At 41.8% G+C, this 25405-nt stretch overlaps 1 protein-coding gene across 1 annotated transcript in view; it reads left to right on the forward strand.

Annotated features, from left to right (window-relative positions):
* The first annotated feature begins 24020 nt into the window (after positions 1 to 24020).
* Positions 24021 to 25405, forward strand: part of RGS2 (regulator of G protein signaling 2) — a 4703-nt gene continuing 3318 nt past the window's right edge. Inside the window, exons 1-2 of the mRNA XM_026089173.1 lie at positions 24021 to 24039; positions 24402 to 24441. Of these exons, the coding sequence (XP_025944958.1) occupies positions 24021 to 24039; positions 24402 to 24441 (59 nt within the window). The remainder of the gene's footprint in view (positions 24040 to 24401; positions 24442 to 25405) is intronic.

Raw genomic sequence — 25405 nt, forward strand, 5'->3', positions numbered from 1 at the left:
TTATGCTGTAAACAAAGAAATTGGAGGTAACTCATAAGGTATGTGTGAATCTGTGCAAAACTTATAAGACTGGATGAGAATATCAAGCATGATTTCCAGCATAACATTAAAGCCAAAAGCTAGATCCACATTAGCCCGGTCCCAATCAGCTAAGATCGGATTTCAGACTGCGCAAGAATCTGGCCAGATTAAATAAGAAAAAGAAAAACTCTTTGCAGCTCAACAACATAGCTTTTCTATCTTTCTATGCCAAAAGTACAAGATATTTTAGAACAGCCTGTTCAAATTTCCTTCCAGATGTATAACCGGAACATTAATTTTCTGTGTCATTTATTTTTTACCCTGTTTTTCAGATACTATCTCCCGTGACATAGCAATATTTCAAGAGTTGTAATTATATAAAACCTAATAAAGCAAGTGCCAAATTACTCCAAGGAAGGCCAGAAAGGACAGGCAATTCATTGAGCTCAGGTAGTTTTCTGTGATGCATGAAGAACATTATTTTTTCCTTTATATACATTTGCAATATTGAAAACATTTATTCTATACCTGCTTCTATCACTATTTTCAAAATATTACAGATGGAAGTAGAGAAACATGTTTTCCGACTTTTTTTTTAAACAACATACAGTGGCGATCACCACATTTTTATGGTTTCTGATTTCTAAAAACCTTCATACTTCTACATACTATGTCCCAAAGACTTTAATTTTTAAAAGAATTTTTTAAATTCACAGGTTAATTTTATGTAAGGAAGAACTTGTGATACAACCTGTTCTCTTCCCCCTTCCCCTCTTCATGGTTTCAAAAATGCAAACATTAAACTAGATGAAGGGAGGGAAGAATTTCTACTATAGTGTTTGGCAGTGCAGTTTTCATTCAAACATGAGTTATTTCATTTGAAAGCCACTTATCTTCAGATTTGGGGTATTACAAAATATAAACAACACAGTTGCAAATATAAGGAACAGGTGTATTGACGGCATTTCTCCTACTTTGGAGTCTAAAGGCAGTCTTCACCAAGGTAGGAGCTTGCATAGCTATATTATGCAAAGCAGTTGCAGAATTAACAGATCACACAACAAAACAATGGCCCCATTTTCTATGGATACATCTGATGTTGTCAGTAGGAAAAAAACCTCTAATTGATTCTAAACCACATGCCTGTATTTTACATGCTAGACATCACATAAACTGTGATGTGATCAAAATGCTACAGCTCTTAAGTAAAAGAAGAAATACTGAAGCCCCAATTCTGTGCCCTTCCCCCCCTCCCCAACCCCCTTCAGACAGGTTTGTCTGCCTGTCCAAGGAAACAGCTGCAGTGACATAAGGTAAATCCTAGATAAGCAGCCCCTGCAGCTCATTAAGTGTCAGCAGAGCAAAGAAAAAGCTTATGGTAGCTGGAAGCCCCTGAGGCAGATCTAGGCTCAGGTGCAGAAGCATCACTCTCCGCAGGGGACACAGGTGGCAGAGGGAGGCAAACGCAAAACCTGGCTAAAGCTTGTTTCCCCAGAAATAGTGTAAAGATAGATTTCAAACAGAGAATGAAAGTGTGAATACACACACAGCTTCCCTGTGCAGCACTGAGAAAGGCTGCTAGTCAGACTCAAAGCATCCACAAGTCCTCTTGAGCTGAATAGCTTTAATAAGTTACTGAGCAGCGAGTACATTCTGTCCTCCTGGTAGCAGTTCAAATCTATACCCCTACTCCCCAAGTGCATTTCTGAGCAGCTGTGGGAAGAATTGCAATCAAGTCTTTATCAAACAATAATAGAAAATACAAATGCAGAGAGGAAACAAAACTGATAAGAGACACAAAGTCTGTTGCGTACTCTGGCCTGACATACCTTAGCCTTGTATTGAACCTACAGGCTGTCCACAAGATACCCTGCAAGCAGAGGCAAGCTTGCTTGGCTCATTACCAAATCAAACACAAGCTCTTGCCTATGCTCCGAGATGCTCACAAGTCATGCAGCAAGAACCCCAGAGTAAGACTGCCAGCCGTCCAGGCAGGTCCCACCAAGCCCAGGACAGCCACAGCGATGCCCCTTCCCAACAACCCAGCGCATGGCAAAGCCATCTCAGATCCACCTGCAGACAATCCTGTGGGCTTCTCCTGAGAGACAACTTTTAGGCACTGTAATACTTAGAACACAACACCACAGTCTTTATTCAGACCTTGCTGCTCTAAACCTTGTCCTTTCAGCAGGCTGAGCAGACTTCACAGTTTTCATCTTAACACACAACTCTCATTGATGGCAGAGAAGACAGCATTCACCTGGAGGTAGGAAACCCTGGTTCTGTTCCTCCCTCTGCCTGAGGGGATTTAAACCCACATTGCAGGGAACTTGTGATAAAACACAAATATCTAAAACATGAGTGACTATTCAATACAAGAAACTTGCTTACCTAAATTCACCAGACTAGAACGCTATTGAACTTACCTGCAGGTTGCACTTGGAGAAGTGTGCTGTACAAATACTTTGGCCTCGGTTGCCCAGGTGCTTTGGTACAAGAGTCCTGCTAGCAGATTACATAGATAATTCAGCACAGTTTTCACTTCCTACATCTGTCAGTTATGTATTTTATGTGAGTACCTTCTACAAAATTAACACTTCACATTTGAATCTACAACACACCTCCTTCCTACCATCCTCCCCAAACTTTCTCTCCCCACCTCCACTCAAAACCTCCTGAGCCTTTAACATCTCTATATAATTGCCATTAGTTGCTGAAATAGCAGTTACCAAATCACCTGTTTACCATTTAAGGCTACCCCAAACCAATAGGGATCCAAGGCTGTAATCAGGAGCTGCTAAATGAGCTATTAAGCAATTATCTGCAGTAGGGCAGGAACTACTTGTTGTTCCAAGCTAGGCCATCCTGACCCAAGCTACTTAGATGGCTAATTTTAGATAATGTGAGTACCTCCCTCCAAAAGTATTGCATATTTTTCCTGATATTTCTTCACTATAGTGGCCTCTGATAAATCATTTTGTCTAGTCCGAGGCATTAAATTTCATTTGCATAAACATGTCTTTGGCATGCAAAGAAAACATTAAGTTAAACTTGAATTTGCAAAACCTGTGACAGAACACCACAATTAGTAAGCTGGCGAACCCTTGTACAGCCATCCCATTAAGGACCGCTAACGAAAAGAACTTTCTGCTTGTACTCTGTGTCCCTGGGAGAACAGCTATCTGCTATTCTTTTTAAGCAACTGAACATTGCAATCACTAGGTCACTTTTATGCTGATTTGGAATCACTATTAGCAAATGTAGAAAAGCACTAGAGTCTGCCAATTAATTCAGCATGAATTTCCAGTAAAGATGGACCCAGGGCAGACACTTGATCTAATTCCTTCTGATTTCAGAAGAAATACAGAGGGAGAGATTAAAATATGATGATCTGAGCCTGTCCTTGTTTTCTCAGTAGAAAGTACATCATAGGATAGCTATTACAGTTATTCTTTGGAGAAGAAAAGTAAATAAAAATGGCTTGTATGTTGCAATTCAGGAGACCTGGGCCAAAATTCTCCAAAACCCAGGTACCAAAAGTTAAATTCTTGTCTGTGCTTATGCACATAGTTATATGATCTGCATTTGAGTAGCTCCCATGAACTTGAATGACATTTCAGCAATGTTTTGATGATATATTCAGTCACTCTGCCCTTTCTTAAACTCAAGCCATTTATTTGCATGCTTAAATGCAGAGCTGGAAGCTTAGGTTTGGGAGGCAAAGTGAAAAGTGCAAACCTCCTCAAGTTAGTAACGGATAACTACCTCACAAGGTAACATAACAAAACGTTTCACCAGGAGGAGTCCACTGCTGAACTGGAGYTCAGCAGTTAAATAGCCATTTGTGCATGCTGCTAAGTGATGGCACTTCTTTACTGATGTAAAAACGTGACTTCAAAGCGCCTCTGCGATTTTTTCTTTAAACATGACTGCTACCGTATGTCTGGCCAAAGAGTACTATAGTTTTGTCCAAAAGTTAGTGTATTAACTTTCAGTCACTGTGGCACATCCTTAATGTTGGTTTAGAGAAAAAGGATGAAACAAAAAACATATCTGATACCTACACAGACATATTCTTTCCAAATCCTATTAGTCCTTCAAAAACACCTTGTTGACTACATCCTAGCATCAAGCTAGGAAACAGTCTGAACCTGCAATAGAACATAAAACCATTTTTCATACAATTCTCAGCTCAGTACATTCAGTTATGTACTGCCATGCATTCAGATTTATTGCAGAGTTTCAGCTCAGCCTAACATATTATACACAGAGGAACAGTGGATGTACAGTCATGTACAGTGTGGATCGTCCAAACCATGGAAGACTGGCAAGCAGAATTTTGTATATCTTTTCCTGCTTATCTTTTATACAGCTCAACTATTAATCCAATTTTCAGTACTGTATTTGGCGTAATTCACAAATACTGTACCTATTCTTTAGCTTTCCTTTTCCCTACCCAGCAGATGGAAAACTGTTCTTGTTAAGAGAAAGAAGAAAGTGCTATGCAAGAGCACACTGTTCCCTATAGCCTTCATTTTGCAATGTGTATTTCAGTACTATGTAGCGAATCACTGCAGCGAATCACCGCTGTAAGTAGAGGCATCTTAAAAAATAACCACTTCATCCCTGAAGGAACTGTTTTCCAGATTTAGCCTTCCCAACTTGCCTTCAGTTTCCTGTTCCCCTCTAAACACACACGTTTGAAAACAAGAAGTCAGGGCATGCTGCAAGGCATGCGATACCTTTCATACGGTTACCAATACCTGTTTCCTGACCTTCTCAGTGGCTCTTTCTCTTTCTTCTCTCTCCACATTTCTCTATTACCATTCATTTGTTTTGCAGTCGTGTTCTCACACTTAATTATCTCCAGTTAATGCCAACTTTACCTTATCCCTGTTCGAGGAAGGGACAGTTCATATCCAGCTATCCACCCTATTCTTTTGAGATTTCCATCCCTGTTGCAGGGATGATTCGGCTGAAAATGAAACAACTGCTGAGTCTCCACAGGGAACTGCACCAAGTTCAGTTTGTTTTAATGTGGTAGGCTGCAAATCTTGACAGATCAGCAGATGCGCGGGTGCTGGCAGCTGGACCGTCCCTGCAGCAGGGCGGACGGCTGCAGGCAGAAACTGCTGCAACCTCCCAGAGAAGGAAGACGCTGTTCTTAAGCCAGATTTCACTGACCTCTGTGCTATTCTGCTTTTGCAAAACGACTGCAGCGGTTCCATGGTTCTGTCATGAGTTTGTTAGGAAAGCTAGTCATAAGTTAACATTCGCATGCTAAATGAAGTCACTGGAAACCCTGACTGTTTTTTTTGTATGAAAGACTTTCGGCCTCATTCCTATGAACTGAGGATTAAATAAACATTTTGGTCAATAAGGAAAAATGTTATTTTACGCAATGCAAGACACCTCAGATCAGTTTACCTGAAAATACGTCAAATATTTACATTGTGATTAGCAAGGTAAAGCCAAGAAACCACAAACAGGAAAAAAATGTTATGTTGTGTGGGTCAAACAAGTCCTCTGATTCATTCTCTGAAYGTTAAGAGAGTAAGCACATTGCTTTTCCGGCTCCACGAACAATATAATAGCAATAAAACAATGATTAGAGCTTATAGCACTCTTAGAATAATACAGTCTCTCCAGAATAAGTTCATTACAGTCATCAAAACAAATCTGTGAACAGGTTGCATTTAGTGGCTCAGTATCTCTACAACAAGGATCATTCTTTGGGGCTCTATGTTCAGTCCACAAGCATTATGTTCGCATTCATATATATTGGCAAATAAGAATAATTTCTCTGAAGATACTTTCTGATTTTGATGGCCCAAAACATGCCTTCTTGTCCTTCCCCACATTCTTCATTTTGTAGGAATTTTTTTAGTGGCTAAAGGAAGAATATTTTTAAGTGGTACAAATTCTGCTAAACAACAGGAAAAGGGAGCAATAGTAACTTTGGAGAGACCTTAGCACTGGCTAAGCAGGGAGGAGGAGACGTGCTCGACAGGTTCTCCAGAGGGTTTTTAAGAGACAAAAAGACACAAAGAGAAACACTCGAGGGGGTTCACGGTTCGCACAGGCAGGCCATAAAAGAGAAATTGCGTCTAACGGGCTCCTGGGCAGCTCTGCTTTGGAGCAAGCAGCCATTAATAACATACAAATGTGCAGGCTGGGGAATAAGAAGGTACAGCCGTAAGGACTCAAGGACCGAATCAAAACACGGCTGCCCAGAGTTGCCAGGGTGTTAAATTACACCTTTTTTTTCACCTGAGATCCCAGTTCTCGACAGACTGGCGCAAGCCAGTGCTAGGAGAAGATCCTCGCAGGCCCTTAGCACCGCAAGCCTGTTACTCTGGGAGCAAAGCTGCACAACACGGTAGCTTTAGCTGTTAGTTATGCGACACTAGAGAATACCAGTGAAGCCCCAGTAGCCTCGCAAGATAAATAACAAGTGACAGAAATAATGAATTTTTTTGAATTTCAGCATCCCTGAGGCATCTATTTACAGTAGACCAACAAAAAACACCAATACTTATACTATCAAAGCCAAGCCAAAATATGTAGTCAGTAGAAACTAAACAATACAGCTCTGTTTATGCTCTCATAGGCACTAAAAACTTTCCTTGTGAGCATGTCTGCAAAGAGCTGAGATTATTTACCTTCTGAGGCACCTCTTCCCTTTTCAAAATTTGTAAGCAAAATTCCCCRAGTCTTGAGCATATTGCTATGACTTTCATTCGCCCACCACTGCCAGACTAGCATTTCTACACAATATTGGGGAACAGATCTGGTTTTGAGCTGTTCTTTTGACAATCTATTTCTAATAATAAAAATTGCAGAAATGGAGTTTCTCCTATTCCAGTCCCAGGAATTCTCTCATTGCTGGAGAGAGCCCGGAGAGGCACGAACACATCCATTGAGAGCTCAAAAGAAGGATATCTTGGGACCATTCTTAGAAYATATTTGGAGAAAAGGAAGGTAGAGCAGCACTCGCTTCTGTTACTTGCTTCTTTCTAGCAATCCAAGAAGAATCTGTGCTGGAAAACGCGTTCTGGCAGCTCCCCTTTCTCTTCCTTTTTAGATCCAACTCTGGTCCTGAGAAAACTGACATTTTTGGTATTGCGCTGCAAGAACCAGGATTCTTAATATAAGCAGCGTTCAAAGCCAATATCATACCGGGAAGTTCATTTTTCCCTTTTCAAGAAGAGATTGGATTATTTTAACATCTTCTTGTAGTGAAACTGCTTTTCTCTCCTTTGATTTTGGAACATGTGTAAGCAAAATAATGTTAAYGCTATCTCCAGAGTACATTCTGAAAATGTAAGATGTTCCTGCCCTTGGAGCTTATGCCTCTCCTTTCCCTCAGAACTGGAATCTTCGCTGCAGAAATGGATTGCTAAAAACATGTATTTTTAACAAACAATCCCAAAACAAGCTTGCTGTGCCCTGTACATAATAACGCCTACCCACACTAAAGCTAAGCCTCTTCTGTTGAAACTTGACCATAGAAGGCCTCATTGCAACCATTAAAAGATCCATTAAAAAGACGGCACCTGTTAAAGCACCTGTTTTTGGAAACCTATCCACAGTCCTGACTCTAGTATTTAGCCCATCAAGACAGCCCATATGATACATATACCAAAAACTTTCATCATTTATTGAAGCCTGTTATCCAAGCTTTCGAGCCATCCAAAATCCAGCAATAATATTCAGAAGCTCTAACRCTAACCCCAAACCTAACCCTATCTGTGGCCTGAAAGCCATCCTAAGTCATCACCAACCCCTGCCCCTATTGCAGCTCTGCTGGCTAGCAATAATCACTAAAAAGGTACCTTCAACCCTCCTTTACTGAGCCCTCTCTTTAACTCTAGCCTAATGCTGACAGCTGTTCTTTGAACAGCTGTATAGGCTGCACTGCACTGGGATTCCTGCCATAATATTTCTCATGTGTTCTTTTATTCTTGGGAGCTAGTTTGTTATCTTAAAAAAGGTCAAGAAATAGGACAAATAAAYTGGAAAGCACAGGCATCTTTTTATTTAAAGATTAAAACCTGGCCATCTCACAAGTATGCTGAACTGTGCTGAGTATATTTTACAAGTGTATATGATATAAAAAGTAGGCATTTTATGACATGTTTATGCTTGTTGAAATCTGCTGATCAGAAAGAGGGAAAGACTAGTGTGTTCTCCTTGTGAAGGAAAGGAATAATAACAARCTTCTCTATTGCCATCAGTTCAGGTTTAAAATGAAATGTTTCRTAGGAAAAAAAATGCTTTTATTTTTAAAGTCTTACTTCATCTAGCTGCTGTGCTGGATTTTTTAACAATTACAGAGTCCAAAGGAGAACAAAGGGAAAGACATGACCCAACTGCAGATTAAACACAGTGCCATCAAACCATCTCCAGTCTTTCAACCCAGCCCTGTTTTTCTCATTGTTATAGTTCTCATTTCTAAAAACTGGCTCCATTCTTATTTCACCAATTCATCACTAAAAAGGGGAAGCTTTTGGACCAACAAAACAGGTCTGGTGTGAAAAAGAGTAAACACTGTCTTCGTAACTTGACCTTTTACAAACACTTGGAGCTTTGCTTGAAAGAAACAACAAAGTGGTTTGGTTTTCCTACAGTTACCCAGAACGTAGATAAGTCATTTAAACAGTGCAAATATTGAACGGAGGCAGGTATTGAATGGAATAAATATTCCATTCTGGAGTTTGATTTTTCCAGAGCTCAGCAAAAAGTATTTTTTTCTCTTAAACTTATATCCCTAAGAGAATCCTCTTGTAGCTGTCCCAAACTCCAGGCACAGGATCCACTTCGGAATTAAGGGGGGATCTGCGACTTGCTGAGGGTGTCATACCTGGCAGCTAAGCCAGTATAACAGGCAAGAAGCACGACGGGAGCTTTCCCTCTCACCATCTTCCAGCTACTTCCCCCATGTCAGATCTAGTGGGACTGGGCAAGTGAAAAAACACTCCTTCTGCACTGGAACAGGCGGCTGAATTGCACCCAGAGGCCTTATAAGGGCTAGACCCAGCACGTGGAGAAACAGGAGCAAGACCATGCCCTTCAGAAGCAAATCACCATTTGATCTGTTTAGCTGTGAGGTGAAACCACAGCATTTCAGGTCTCTTTTGAGGAAACACAAACAGTGGGCTGAACATCTGGAAGCTATAGAGATYGAAATGGCTCCTGTTTAAAATCACTAATGGTTCTTCCTTCCCATAACATAAACATCATCTTGTAAACACTTTTTCTCTTTTGCAAGAATTAATTGTCGAGCAGTAGCCCTATTTTTCTTCTTCCTGCCTTCCTTATTCTTACGGTAGTTTTCATGCAGAAAAGAAAAGAATCAGTACAAATTTCCCATCACCGGGGTAAGTTAGTCTTTATGTTTTGATAAACAAACATGAGTCCCTTCTCTGTTTCTGCTTGAGATAATATCTTGTCTCAACTTCCAGGAGGACCAAACCCTGGTTAACATTTCTTCCTGAAATAYGACTTGCTGAGCTGAACATTTTTACTGCCTCATATATTGAAAAGCCTCCACATCTGTGACACAAAGATAGAAATTACCAAACACAAAATAAATCTCTCTTCTACAGGAGAACCTGTACACCACAAAGCCAAAGTGATAAGTGTATAAATGACCACTCCAAGGAAATTTGCTCCCATGAAGAATATAATCAAGTTACAAATAATTTGGGCAGTGATATTAGTAATGGCAATATTTGTCTTACTTTTATGAAGGTACCACTTTAAATTGGTAGGTTAAAAATCTCGGAGATGAGCCCAACCAAAACACCCAACAAGTCTAACAGTTTATAATGTCCAAAGAAATCACATGAATATTATAACTGAAATAAAGGACTGTTTTGCAATGAAGAGGAACACACAGTTGTTTGTTCCTGTCTGTTGTTCCAGCTACATTCAGGGTTGCGAAAGAAATAAAAATAGTCAAAGTGATATACTCTGTTGAGGAGCTACCAAATAATACAAAATCATTGAAACATATAAAGAGCCTTTAGGCAGGCAAGATCCCCTGAATTTTAAAAGGAGTGCTTGAAAAGGAGTAATAAATTGATAGATTATGCATAGAGCTCCAAATATTTGTCAAAGAGAGAAAATGTAACAGTCTGTTGCACGGTGCCTCTTAGTGATGCTAAGGGCTTTCCATTTGTGGTGCTGTAGCCTTCCTCTCACTTGCACCTCTGCAACCTCTCACCTGAGGTGCTATGGCAGTAGTTTTTCCTTTGCTCTTCTCCTGCTGTTGTTTGCACAGCCTTGCACCTGCAACCCCCAACATTATCATTATGRCAGGTTCTCACAGGAAACAATTGCCACTAGTGTGAGGCTCACCTCTTCTTCCCCTCTTTCTCTGTCCTTTGGATGTAGCTTTTGGCTTACATTAGGAACCCAAAAATACGTGTGTACAAGGTTAAACATCAGCATTGCAGCACCTGCTCCTGATCAAAGCCTGCTCTAACCAGCGCTAATGGCATCATAAGCAGGAATGCCCAGTAAGGAGTTTGAGCAGGTCCTGATGAAAACAGTATCATTGCTATTAGAAAGGTATTGTGGGGGGACCACCTGCTGCACTGGAGAGGATGCTCAGGGAGGAGGCTCCCCTCAGCTGGCTACTGAGAAGAGCTTTCCCTTTCCCTTTTCTGTCTCTGTCTCTCTGTCCTTTTGTTTTTATTTTTCCCCAAAAGTAACTTCCAGCATTAGATTTGATGCATGCCATCAGCTGTGATGAAACCCACTAATAAGCCATTATGCATATGAACCTGTCTCAACATCCTTTGTGCCACAAGTCCCACTTCATAAACAAATTAAGTAATGATGAATCTTAGTACATGCCCTGATGCCATTAGATATTTTTCCATAATAAGGGGAGGAACGACCCAGAGTCAACTGGAAAGAATTCAGCAAGACTCCGAAAAGTCAAAAAATCAATAGTCAGGAGCCTGTTGACTTTTCTTTTCTTACAGAAAAAAATGCATCTCTTGTATTTTATCTAAGTTCTCTTCTTGCCTCTAGGGTCTTTGTATATTAATAGAGCTGCCTGGAAGAGTTGCTGTCCAACCTGTGAAATATTTCAAACATATGAAGAAATATCATCTGGAATAGCAGAGCTGAAGAGCCAACATAGTCAGCGGATGGGATGTAAGGGCAGATACGATCCCTGGCTACGTGCCCCCGGTGCAGAGAGCTCAGGGAGTCGGGTGCCCAGGTGAGTCACGAAGCACTGTAAATCCGGCAGATGAGGAGACAAAGAGCCCAGCACTAATGCATCTGCCTGGCAGCCTGCCAAAAAGCCTGCTGAAGTGCGAGAACAACCTGGAAGGAGCGCAAATGATCTTCTCGTTGATATTACATATTCCAGCAAAATGTTTTCATTTGGAACAATCAGCATTTTCTAACAGAAAATCAGTCAGCTGGAAAATCTCCAAACAGCCCCAGCACTCRGTTTAGTCATTCACGTGTTTATACCCAGCTTCCAGCTAATTAGCTGCTGCTAATACGATGCATGAAGATTTGCTACCTCTGCAGGTAGGCTCTCTCTGCGAGGGGGGCACAAACCACCAAAACTGGCATCTTTGTAAATACTCGCTGTGGACTGCTTGCARTCTTCTCTTGCCAATTATTAAACCCAACCTCATAATCCAGCCACTTAGGTATGGTTTTCTTTCCTGTAACACATTAACATACTTTTCTCACTTCTTTTATTTTTAACTGATAATTTAAGCATTTTTACAAGTGACAGAACACTAAATTTTGCTCATCTGATTTTATCTACACCTCATCTTCTAAACAGTCTGAGCCAGGGTAAAATTAGAAAGAGATGTTCTAAGTGCTTGGCACTTTAAATCGCTAATTTGGCTCAGCTGACAGCTCTAACTGAAAGTGATTATTTATATAGCCCTGTAAATGTTCATGTTACTGTTTAACCAAATAAAGTATAAGGCCCAAGTCTGGCAAAATCTTGAGCACATACAAGGTCCTTAATTGTAGGCTTTTGCAGGAGGCAAGTGCTTTAAATCCTAATTCTGCAGTTGTCTGAGTAACAGCTAAAACTCATGAGGACGCAAGAAATGCCCCGGTGGGTCAGACTAAGGCMTCATTTAGCACAGTCGTCTCTCTCCGGGGTGGCGACAGAAGCAGCTAAATAGGAAACCAAGACACCAGCCACTTTCTTGGTCCCTTCCCCTCACAGCCTCCCAGTAGCCGCAGCTGTTATATCAGGGATGTCAGAGGCTCCTGGTCCTTTACAGTATTCATTTATGCACGTGTGGTCCCTGGCCTTGTCTAATCCCTTTTTGAACCCGCTGACTGTGTCTCTCCGCAGCCTCCTGCAACAGCAAGGTCCAGAAACTCACTGCCTGCTGGGGAAAGGCACGTTTGCTTCTGCGTGTTTTAAACAGGTCTCCTATTGCCTTTATCAAGTAGCTGCCTAGCTCCAGTATTGCGAGACTCAGTGGATAACAGCTCTGTGTTCGCACCCTCCACCTCCCTCGTAACTTGAAAACYGTGACCATACCCTCCCTCAGCTGCCTCCCCCCAAAAAGGAGACTGAAGCACGCTAGCCTTTCTAGACCCTTTTTGCAAGGCAGATGTTTCATCCCTTTGATCACTATTTTCCCTTTGCACCTTCTCCTTGCTCCTGCTAGACAAGCCCAGGTTACAGCTGTGCTTAGGTCCTCATTTACAGCGCTGTTGTCCGTGGACAACAGCATCCCAGCCTGCTCCCAAGAAGAACTGACACCACGCGCTGTAAGGCCCCGTGCATCAAGATACAAAATAACATGGAAGACTTACCTTCTCCACATCTTTCAAATGCTTCTGTACATGATATTCCAAAATGGTGAAAATTAAGCAATGAACAGTAATTACTTGTTAATGCTTTTGTCTTACAGATTCAGTACTTGCAACATTTCTTGAGGGCATCCATAATTAACCATTGACTAAAATCTGGCTAAAAATTATAGATAAAGAGAACAGGAGCAAGAGAAATGTTTAGGAATCTCATAAAGTGTGTGCCTAGAAGATGGAGTATGTCTTGCAGGCCATGAAGGATGGTATTGTGGTAACTAAGGAACTGGCAGAGAAGCAGCTCAGTTTACCCAGAAGCTGATAAAAAACAACTTTGCAATGACTGAGCAAAGCGTGACTSTGACGAAGTAAACAATGCAGATGGATCTCTCTTTCTGGAGAGGCTCCCGTCTCAAAATTGTCTCAGAAAAAAATCTTGGCGCTCTCTCTCCAAGTATAATTATCCTAAATTCCCCAAAGCACAAAATGTTACCACGCTCGGGGAACATTCAGTCCAAATTCAGCTCTGCCATAGATGAGGATAATTTCATGTGCCATTGAGTCTGCTCTGCAAGGACTTTGTCTAAAAGATATATACGTTTAAACCAGCAACTGGATTTAGCAGAAAACTAAAAGTGTTATAACAATGGCTGAAAATATTCAGTTACATGCAGCCTAAGCATCCCTGAGCACATGAATTCTTTCTTATTAATGGCAAAGAAATGCGGAGAAAACACAGAGATTAAATGCTGTTCAACTCAAATACGATAACCTATCCATGGAAAAGAAAAAGCATGGGCACAATTTAGTACCCTGCTGTCCATGATTCAAAAATCACGCAGTACCAAACTAAACTGTTCTAAAAATCTCGTCTTCATAGTAAGTGTTATCTCTGTGTAGTCTTTTGCACAGGTTTTCTTCTGCAGTGCTCTGACTGGTTGGTTATAATACTTCATCTCGTTTCCCAAACAGCAACCCAGCATCATGATTCTTGGTATTGAGAGTTGGTCGCTGCCCTCTGTGAACATAGTGACTAACAGCAAGTCAAGATACAAGCTCCATTAGCTTACCTACGCTGCTCTGCTACACCCCTTCGGTTTTAAAAAGAGCTATGTACCAGCTTAAGTTCTCACTTGGTGAAATATGTTCAGCAGATCGACAGGACGTTCTTAAAACTTTTGAGACTGCGAAATCTAGAAACTCTCTGTTACTGTAGAAATAACAGGATGCTTTCCAGGCACAATTTCTCCTAAATTTCTGAAAACAAACATGTGGAAATCTGATCAAACCCTCCTTTACGTGCTCCAGTAGAGTCTGTATTCCACATACAGCAATTTTAGCTCCTTGTCCCCAAAGCAGAACAGTTTTATAGTTCGCTTTTTACAAAAAGAATATGTGCTGGCCCTTATATTATCTACTTTTCAGACTCTTGCAAGATAGTATATAATTTGTCAGTGTAATTAAGACTCTATTACTATTTAATCTTACAGATCCAGTCCTCGGCCATGCTTTCAGCTACATATAGTTTATTATGCAGAGCAAAGCAGGTGAGGATAAATGTCAGGCATGGTGCAGGTTAGGGCAGCCAGTATAGACACCCACCCATTTTCAGTGTTTGAAACTTTTCCATTTCTTCCAATATGTTTTCTGGACACAAGAAAAAAAAATAGGAGCTATTCATTGGCATCTTCCTTACCTGTGAGGACCCACAGAGCTGGAAAAATGCTGTACCATCTCTAGCAAGTGGTAGCACCTGATCAGCTCAGTATAGCAGATGGGGAAAAACATTCCARCTTTCTTGTTTCTTTGTCCTTGTGTAAATATTTATAAATAAATATGCTCTCAAATATACTGTAAATGGTAATAAGCTGCTGCTTGTAAAGGCTTAAAACATTGACCCAATATTGTCATTTACTGAGGGTTAACAAAAAAGAATTACAATCACAGTGAAACTGAATACGCAATTCTCAGAGTAGAAAGAAAACATTAAATGCAAAAAATCAAAACCAAAAAATACAGTAAAAGTAACCCTCAGCTTCGTCATCCTGCGGGTAACTTCCCAGCAGCYGGTGTCATTTTAACCAGCCAAGCGAGGGTTTCAAACACAGCAATGAGGAAGCCCCCCGGCAGATGTCTCAATAGCGAGGAGCTGGCTCTGGCCCCCCAGGCGCCCCATGCCAGGCCGTCCCCCCGATCGCCGGAGGACCTGTGCCAGCTGGCAAGGTTGGGAGCGAGCACGGTTATGGGCCAGGTCAGTGGCTGGGGGCAATCCCCACAGCCCCCCTGCAAGCCTGGTGTTGCCCAGCTTTGTGTGCAATGTGCCCTAGTGCTGCAGGTTTAGCTTCAGGCGCTGAAAAGCCAGCACTAACGCAGAACGGCAGGCAAATGCTGGCTTCTGATCCCTCCACAAAAAATCTCTTCTCTTCCAGGCATAAACGATTATCAGTGCTCATTAGCAAGAGGTGAAAAAGTAATTTTCACTCGTGCCAGGCAAAGCAGAGGCTCCAAGAGAAGTGCAAGGAGCAACCCATCTGCCTTGGAAGGCAGCTGTGCTCAGGGGAGGCTCAGCCCATCCCACAGTCACTTTGCCTGTGCGCCCGGCCGCGTGGGCATGAGCCGRATCCAGTACGAGAGCCGTATGGCCAAGTTTGCATGAGGCAGTGCTCAAGCATCAGCRTAACACAGCTCCATTGCCAAGCTGATCGGCCCAAAGTACAGGTGGAGCCAGTGTCGGTCTGGTGGCACCAACTCAAGTAGAYGTTCCCCAGCTAGTTCCTCCCATCCGAGCAGGACTCGCTCTAATAATGGCAAATGCAGGTGGATTTTTCAGCCAGAGGGACTTAAAAAACGAGCAAACCAGCATGCAAAAGCAGTCCTACTAGGCTACCATTAACAGAGATGGCTTCCCTCACTCTGCCTACTCACACCATAGGGTTTCTGGCAGGAAACCACCTTTGGTGTCATCTCAGTGCTTTTGGAGGAACATTTGGTCACATCTGACCTCACTCAGAAGCATTTAATGGGCCAACAAGTCATGCAATGGTAAATTACGTTTACCCCAAGAGACATGATATTTAAAAAAAAGGAAAAATAAAGGACAAAAATAACTACAATATTTGCAAGCAACTTAATGGCTTGCAATCAGTTAACGGACTGGAATCTTACAGTCCTATTGCTTGCACATAAATGATACTGACCACAAAATGGAAGAACTGATAATTAAAACCTGGGTAGTCCAAAACAGATAGATAATAGAGAGAGGTTAAAGCCAGGAGCAATAGCAGAAGTAGAGCAAATGGCAATAATTTTTTCTGATGCTAGGCCACAGATTGTTAGTTAGAGGTACAGTAGATGAGAGCTGATCTCTGCCTTTCAGAGTCTGTCATCAGATTGTGCAAGATGTTGTGGGATATACTGCATGCAAAGGGAAATAGATGTCTAATTTTAGATTTCTAGATTCCTTTTTTCCAAAACAGTACTGTATCTCTGAGTAAGCAAAAAAACGGGGATGTAGTTAAATAAAAAGCTGTTGCTTTTTCAGTTATAACTGAAAATAAAGTCTATCAGGAGAGAAAATAAGTGGGCTAGTCATGCCAGTATAAATGTAAATGCAAACTCGCAGAGAAAAAGGTAGCCTGGTTGGTTTTGGCTGCAACAAAATAAGCTTTTGTTCAGTTCCACAGCTGTTAGTTTTAATAAATGCAAATGAAGTAATATGGGGCAGACAGAAGATTTTAGTAGAAAATATTCAAAGTAGTAAGCAGGTATGATGCATACAAGGTGGTTGTGTAATACCCCAGAAAAGCAGAACCACAGCATGGAAAATACAGGCTACCACCACATCCTTCTTTATTCTCTATTTACTTACAATCTACCTGTATATAAACTGTCAATGTAAAGACATCTTCTTGTCCCAAGAGGTTTCTCATGTGTTAATCCTGTATCCGGTTCCAAGTGCCCACCCTTTCTCTTTAAAATACATAAGAAAAATACAAGATACATTCTGCATATAAAGGGAAGTCAGGAATATCTCTCAGATTAATGAACTAAATTTTTTAAATTGCAAACCTTTATGTTGCAGGCCATTAACAAAGTCAGCTAAGCAAAGTCACAGGAGTGACTGAAGCCATGTTCTTCCCACTTACCAGCAACAGCACACTGTATGTGCCATGGCACTAAGGAATTCGTGCCAAACTATGTCAACATCAGTCATTAATGTCAGTAACACAAAAAAGCAGTTACTTATTAAACATAATGATAACAAAGTTGATATTCAATTTACACAGTATTTTCTCCACATCTACACTAATTTTTTTCCATATTTTGAAACACATTTAAAATAGTCAAGAGATTACGGCTATGATTACAAATACATCTTAACTCAACCCAGACAGCTAGCACTTAAAATATTTTAGCAGCTGAGGACCACACAACTGAGGCAACGTACTRGAGGATCTCTCCCTTCTCCGCTCAGAAAGGTGCATCTCAAACCTATTTTACTGCTTTCCTGAAACACGTGGCACATTAGGAACCAGGAAGATTGAGCATATTATTCTTCGTTCCATTTGCAGTTTTCCCTCTGCAATCTCTGAATATTGCTTTCTAAAGCACAGCTCTTTCATTTTGAAGGGTAAAATGAATCTGTGTCATTTTTCCCTACAGGTATCAAGACATCGCCCTCCTTCCACTGCTCACGCTCCACATGCAGCTGATGTGCCTTAGGTACCTCATACCTCAGGCACACAAATCTGCAAGCCACTAGCCACATCAGTGCTTTGCTGATGTCAAGCAGAAGAGGATTTGACCTTTCTTTTCTTCAAAAATAAGTTTGGCAGCGAGTTGCAACACGCACATTTATCACTCACCAGAGCGGCTTTCACAAACGCGGGAGGCGAGCAGTCGCCAGTGACGCCGTGGGGCCCTTCCAGCGCCRGCTTCGTCATTACTCCACTTTTGGAGAAGTTACAGAATTTTTGCATTCCAGACTCAAGCACCCCTTGCTGTTTTTTGTTGTCCACTCTTCTCCACCACAGTAAACACAGCGCCTTGAATAAATTTTGGGTCAACTTCTGAATGACTTATGGAAAGAATGAGAAAGAGCCTTCAGAACAGCAGTTGTTGGAAGCGAGTACCTTAGTGTGGATGCTTATTTGAACAACACTGGAAAATCCATCTGGGGGTGTTGCAGCTGCCTAAGTCCCAGGATTTTTTAGTGACTATTCTTTCTTTCATAACTTAATGTGCCTGTACAATGTTCTGCTAATTTGTCTTTTAGGCATTTGTGATTTTTTTTTAAATTAAATCTCTTATTAGAACTAATGGCTCCTATTACTAATACAGCGCGTGGTATTCCTGAGACTTGGCCACAGATGTGAAATTAATTTCTCCTAACTGCTTACTGTATGCTGATTAGCCCACAGGTATGTCTCTGAAATAAAGAAAATTAAGTACAGTCTGCAAAAAAGGAATAATCATTCCTTAAAACCTGGAGGAAACAATCCTCTCTTCTGCAGCTGATGGGCATTGGTTATTGGTATATTATAACATGAGACCAATTGCTAATCTAAAAATCATCAGGGATATTGGTATAGGACATGACAGAGAAATTTCTCAAGATAATTTCTGTTCTTATTTCCATTCCTTTTTGCAGCTTACATATACCTCCTATACTCATTCCTGATAGGCTCAAGTATATACCAAAGAGTTGATTTAAGCCATGTTGTCCCCTTAGTTCTTTCTAAATTCCAGTCTGGTCAGGAATGTTGGCTCAGTTTTCAACTAACAGTTTTAGTTGGAAAGCTATCAGAAAACAAACTTATTTAAAACAAAATGATTAAGTAAATAACTTGTGAGTGGTTTTGGTTTTTTTTTTAAATCAACARCTAAACGCTCACTTCATTTTAGCTGTAAAGTGAATTCACTGTTCCAGAACTTTAATTCATGTGTCATACCTCAGAGCAATACATATCTCACAAAGCACTTTGAAGTATATTTGAAAATATACTTTGAAGTATATTTTAAGAAATCACCACAAAGTTTGTTTCATTTTTAAAAGATTCTGATATTAAAAGAGCTTAATAAAAGGATCAGGTAAGAAGACAGCTAACATCACAGACCATGCACCTAATAATTTTATCCCTGAAATAAAGCTATCAACCAGGGAAACGTTTAAGGTGAAATTACCTGTTGCCATTGCCTGCCATGACAGTAACTCCTTTAAGTCAAACGCTGGAATAACAGCACAGCGTAGCTCCACTGGTTTATGCAGTGCTTTACCTGTTTAATGTGCATTTAAATACAAGGAGAAACATCATCACTCTATCCACATATTTTAAAAGTTTGGACCATTGTTTTCCATGTGCAATGATTCACCTAAAGCCAACTATTACCTGCTTTGTTTGAATGCTGCACTAAGAGCTGATGAGAGCAATGTCCCAGAAGAGCAACGCACCTGCCTACAACGAATGCAGTTTACTTTGAGGACTGAGACAATGTTTTGGAATACTTATCATTAAGTGCATGACTACCCTGTCAAGCTACTTGACTGATAGGAAAATTTTTTTACAACATGTTAAGTAGATAGGGTATGAGGCAGCCCTTGCTCAGCTGAAATTTCCACCRACTTTTAATACATGGATTTGCTCAAATGATGCAGGGCTGGTTTCTCCTCTCAGCTGTCACTGTCCATTACCACATCTCAGAGACATCCTTTACTTTTCCATTTTCCCCAGAAAAGACTATACTGTGAGATTGAATGAGATAAAAAGAAACTGTCATCCTAAAATAATTTTATTAAGGAAAAAAAATTGAGAAATTAACATTTTTGCTAGTGTATTTATTTTCCATGAAGAAACTCTGGTTGCTAGTCCGACGCTGCTGGTGCCACCCAGCCTCTGGATCAGGCTGTTCTGAGAAAAGGCTTTGTTTGAACTTTCCCCCTCATGCAGTATGAATGGAAATGTTTCTTTGCAAAAACTTGAACCTTTTAGGTGGTASAAAATTTTTTCTTCTCCCCTCAGATCTTCAGCATTTTCACTGTTGCGCTCCTGACTCTATCCACCTGTATGCATTGCAAAGGGGATCGATTTTATAATCCACAAGTGCTTTCTAGATCAATGTCTGACTAATACCATCTAGGCMCTTCGAGAGTTTCATTAACTCGGATTAAATAGTCATCAAAAGGACTGTGTGTTGACTGCGTTACACACAGATAATATGATAAAGACAGTGCCCACGGCCAGACTTAACAAACAGACTTGATTGTTTAATGTCCCTCGCACACCCAGTTTAGCAAATACGGCCTTTGCAGGGAAAACAAAACAGACTGCAATTTGAACAAGACATGGAGCCAGTGTTTTGCATCACCTAGTTAACTTCAAACACGATTAATCATCTCTCTTTCACCAGGATGGGGTAATCCAGTTAGTATCTGTCAAGAAAATTTGGTTGTTAAAAATACACCACTTCCCGCCAAGCTGTTTGTTTTCTGTGTTGACAAAGGATGTAAGGGATAGGAGCGTTCTGTCCTTTAAAAGGCAGACTGTTTTTAACAGGCCTCAGTTCAGCTCCTCTTTTCAGGAAGGATAACGGGACGCGGCACGGCCGGGACAGCCGCCCAGAGCTCCTGGGGAACCGGCTGCTCTTACTCCCACCCGCGGTTAAGTATGTCACCTTTAAAAACTAAAACTTTGAAACATCAGTGGGCAGAAGTAGAAGCAGAACCAACTGCTCAGTGCATAAATTCATGCTTTTTACAGTTTTACTGTGACAAAGACAAATGCCCACAGAACAGCAACATTATAGCAGACATACCGTCCCAGCTTATCCTCTTTTTGATAAATCTCACRTCTATTTTTAGAAGTTTTATAAACTAAGATGGGTGCTTATGTAAAACAAAAAGTGCCTAAAGCCTGGGAATGACAAGCACTCAGAGAGCTGCACCTAGTTTATGCATTACTCAAAGAGGATTTTGCCATTATGGGAAATAGGATCCTTTTGCACTAGGATGAGTTTTACTTTCTATTTAGGAAAGARTGAACATTTAATTGCTCCAGTCTTGGTGTTAATCCACAATAGTGCTAAATTTAGATCCAGAAACAGCTTCTTGCAATAAATCTGGACTTTATGTTTTTAGCTTTACAGCAGGAAACTGGTAGCGGGTGAAGGACAACAGCCGTTCAGGAGCAGCCCGGGGTGAGCAGCGCCCACGGGGACAAAGCCCGAGACAGCAACACCTTCACTTCAGTGGGCTTTCAAGCAGTTTATTAAAAAACACTGTATACCACTGAAGTTACAAAAGGAGCTAGACAGGCAGAATTTGATCAACAATTAAATTAGACCAAGGCTTTGAGTAAACATCTTCTCTTATACCAAAAAAAAAAAAATCAGTGGCAATTGTATTATTCATCTAGAAAACAGTGCCCTACTACTCTGTGCATGATTATGAGTATTTAACAATGCATAATATAGAGGCAAACCACTTCCATCAGTAGCTGGACACCTCTGTGCTATTTTGTACAAAATCCTATCAGTCCCTGTGCCTCAAAGACGACGCAGTCTAAAGCGGCGGTGAGAGCAGAGGCTCAGTCAGCGCTGTGGGAAGCGGCACGTCGGTGCTCTTTGCTGGTCTCCTATTCTGACACTTAAATGAGCCATTTCATGGACAGCACCAGGACTGCAGAGCTGCAAATTAAAAAAAAACCCTGAAAATATATGAAAATGCCCCTGTGTAATTTGCAAAATGTAATTCAGAGCGAAAAGATACATCTCAACATCTTATTCCTTCTTTTGAACATTATTTTCCTGCTAGCCATAGATAACAAGGGTTCAGTGAGCAGAAAACATTTCTCAAATAACTCTAATGTATACTTTGAACTGTCGTTTTAAAGCACATCCCCCCCCRTCCTGGCTCTGCTATAAAGCCTTCAGACAATTTTTCCTATGTTTTTCCTATCATCCAAGTCTCCTCTATAACAAGAATAAACAAGGACTAGCGTTTTGGAAAAATGCAGATACAGATTTAAATACTGTGCAGTGAGTACTGCTCACTAGGGACTCAGATAAGATCAGCACAGCTATTGCAACACATAACGTAACCAAGATGGAAAAAATCATCTTCCATCCTGCATGTTCGCTGCATACGTTATAGCCCTCTGTACATCTCGCTGCCGCTGATGTACACAGAAATCCTATAAGCACAGAGAGAACAGAACATTCTCAAGAAAGCCGCTACAAAGGCAAGCGCCATCTCCAGGGTGAGGGCTGGCGTAATCAAAAGTCTGAGCTCAGATTTCATTGCAGGCAACAGCTAAATTCCCACTGACTTCAGCAGCGAAGTTTGGGCTATAAGACGCCCTCTTCCCTCACATTGCCTTGGTCTTGCCCTTTTCCAGGGAGGTTACATTTATAGATTTGTCCTCAGCTACCGAGAGCTTCAGCGTTTGGAAAGCACTGATGTCAGCATACACGGGGACAAATCTGGCCCGGCTGGGTGGCGCGTCGGCGTTAGCTGCGCAGACGGATCACAAATACCAGATCCCCATTCCCGGAGAGAGGCATCGCAACAGGGAGCTCGACACAGCACCCGGAGCTGCGTATTTCTAAAGGGCATCATGCAGCGTGCCGTGCCAGCACACCTAACCCCGCGCTCCAGCTGCAACCCAGGGCTTCTCTAATCCTCCCCCGGTGCTCAGGATAACGCCAGGCAGACGGGTGCAGGAGGGGGCCGGGGGGCCGACGCTTCCTCGCTTGGTTCAGTTAGTGTAGAGCAGCAACTGCGGGCAACCTGACCTACCTCCAGAAAGGCGGGCTGAGGTCCTGAACCATTTTGTCATCCCTGCTTTGAAAAACTAGAAATGGGTAAAACATGGTAATATTTAGGTTTGGTGCATGTAAAACTGCCTGCTCAGCAAGCCCCCGAGCCAGCAGCCCCCTCCCCAGAGAGGCCTCAGCATGCCCTGCAGCCCGTTTTGCAGCACATCAATGACATTCTTGATATCCGATGCTTTTTTTGTTATACACAAATGGAAAATATCTTTCATCATGCAAATGAGTAATCTACCTTCTAGCAAAGGTTAGTATCAGAGAAAGAAATCACACTGCACAGCGTGACGAAGCAGGAAAATATTTTTAAAGTTTCTCTTCTGCAGACAAAACAGCAAAACCCATCCTTTAAGAGTACAATAAAGTCATAAATTAAAAATACACATACCAAACAGCCAATAAAATTTGATTTTAATCTAAACAGTTTTTAAGCTAGAGTGCTCCAGTAAGTACTTTTTATAAGGCCATCTAATCTCACAGTTCTATATTCAGCTTGTTTTTTTTTTTAACCTGGAATACTATTTATTTTTTTCTGCCGTTCAAAAAGATTACAAATTTTATAAGGGCCCTCCTTAACAGGCACTTCTATTTTTATGGGTATCTGAAAGAAGCAATTAAAAGGTTTACAATAAAAAGGATTGGACAAACACATGATTCACGCTGCAATTTTCCATACACCGACTACTGCCAACTTTACAATTTGGCAGATGCATGGGAATATTCCAGCCCTACCTTTCAAGTCTCCTCCAGAAGTATCAAGAAAGCATTTTATCAAGCTTCACAAACTTCAGCAGGTTCTCGGGTTTGATACGGATAAGCCCCCAAACTCTTAACTGCTTAACCAAGCCTTGCTGTAGCTTGAACTTTGGAGTTCTCATTTCCACTGTTCTTGGGCACATTTTTTCCTCGTGTCTCTCAGAACCACTGGTTGTTTCCCTCCCCTCTCAGTTACTGTCCGATTTTCCCACTACTCTGAACCTTTCACAGCCCCACAAGCAGCTACCGCTGATCACATACACCAGCCAATCCTACAATAATTACCCCATTCCCCAGAACAGACTTTTCCCTCTCATCCCTTTGAGCTTCCCTGCAGACTCTCCCTGCCCCTCAGGGTCCACCTTATTTCAACATCCTGCTTCAGAGTTTGATGAGCTTCTGTAGTGGACACAGACGGGAAGCCCCCAAGTTCACCAAGAAGCTACACAAGTTATGATTAGTACCACGCTACTAAATCCAGGGCAGGTATTCAAAGAAAAGTGACTTAGGGCAAATCAAGGAGAAAAACTTGAAACCAGCATCAAAAGTGGGGGAAAAAGAAAATTACTACAAGTCAGGTAGGAGAGTGGGATATACCAAGTGTCATGGCCTCGCAGCAGCCAGGTGAGAAAAATCTGCTCTGCTCTGGGTAAGGCCCTGGGCTGTTTCCAGCGAGCTGTTTTACGCTGGAGCAGCGTGCCCACCCCAGGCAGGAGGCTGTGTGCCGCGAGGCTCGCACGTGTGGACGGTGTTCCCAGCCTCCAGCAAGTTACAGGTTGTTCAGCAGCTCCCAGCGAGCTCCAGCCCAAATCATTCGCAGCTGCACAGCTCAGCCAACCCTGGGGCTCGCCCCAAGTGAGCATGGAAACRCTCGGAAGCAAATCAGCACAGCTCTACCCATCACAGGCACTGCCGCCACAGACTGGCCTTGGGCAAATTGCCACAGATGGAGCTTCTGACACTGATGTTTTTCATGCCACTTGCAGCCTTACCTCCCCTGGTGTCTCCACATGCCCCTCTCCCATGGTAATGTCCTCATAACAATTCCCCATTAAAAAAAATATCTAATACAAACATGTTGCAAAAATCATTCAAGACAATTTTGTAAAATTTGGAGGATGGAATTTTATTTTCCTACCAGACCCTCAATACATCCTGCAAAGGACATTCAACAAGCAGCACTGAAAAGCATCCATATTCAATTTTTTTTTTTTTTTTTTTAAACACAAATTACATAGCATTCATTTCCCCCATACATCTCATCTACAGCAAAATGCCTTTGCACAGCTCTGCGCGCACGCTGCAGCCAGGGAGGTTATCAGACTGCGGTGATCACCGAGGAGGATCAGGCATCTGGAGCTACACAACTGCAAGGAAACCAGGCAGCGTGGGGGCAATCAGTCTCTCTGCTTTTCCTGGCAGAAAAAYACGTGGTGTAGAGCAGTGTGGAAAGGAAGATGTGCTCACAAAAGAGGAGAAAAGCAGGGCAGGTCAAAGAGAAACTCACATGATTCCCAAATCTGAATTCTTTGGGCATGATGCCCTTCAAAGGGACACTGCTGAGAAGGACCACACGGCCTCTGCAGCAAGCCAGAGGCTGAAGCCAGTCATTGCAATTTCAGCTTTGTGTACTGGCAGTAATTTACACAACTTACTGGTAGGTGGCAACACCATACAGGAACAGAAAAAATGTGCAGCCAGCTTATTAAAGTGATGAATAGCCTGAGTCAGCTCAGAGGTGAACACCACAAATACCGAATACTCAGATTTATGCTTACTTCTTTTTTCCTGAAGAAAGGTGGCTAGAGAGTCCGTGTGTGTGTCGACCACACTCAAAAGTGTGTATTTCCTTAAAATAACGTGCAGAAATGCAGGAAGGGCATCTCTGAGTCACAGAACAGAAAGAACAGCCACTTCTCAGCCAGCGCCTGCGGGACGGGCTCCCTTCCGAGAAATGTCAGTGCGACCAGCGAAAAGCTTCCAAGACACT

This window comes from Apteryx rowi, unplaced genomic scaffold (genome assembly GCF_003343035.1).
Source record: "Apteryx rowi isolate R43461 unplaced genomic scaffold, aptRow1 scaffold_80, whole genome shotgun sequence".
Classification (NCBI taxonomy): domain Eukaryota; kingdom Metazoa; phylum Chordata; class Aves; order Apterygiformes; family Apterygidae; genus Apteryx; species Apteryx rowi.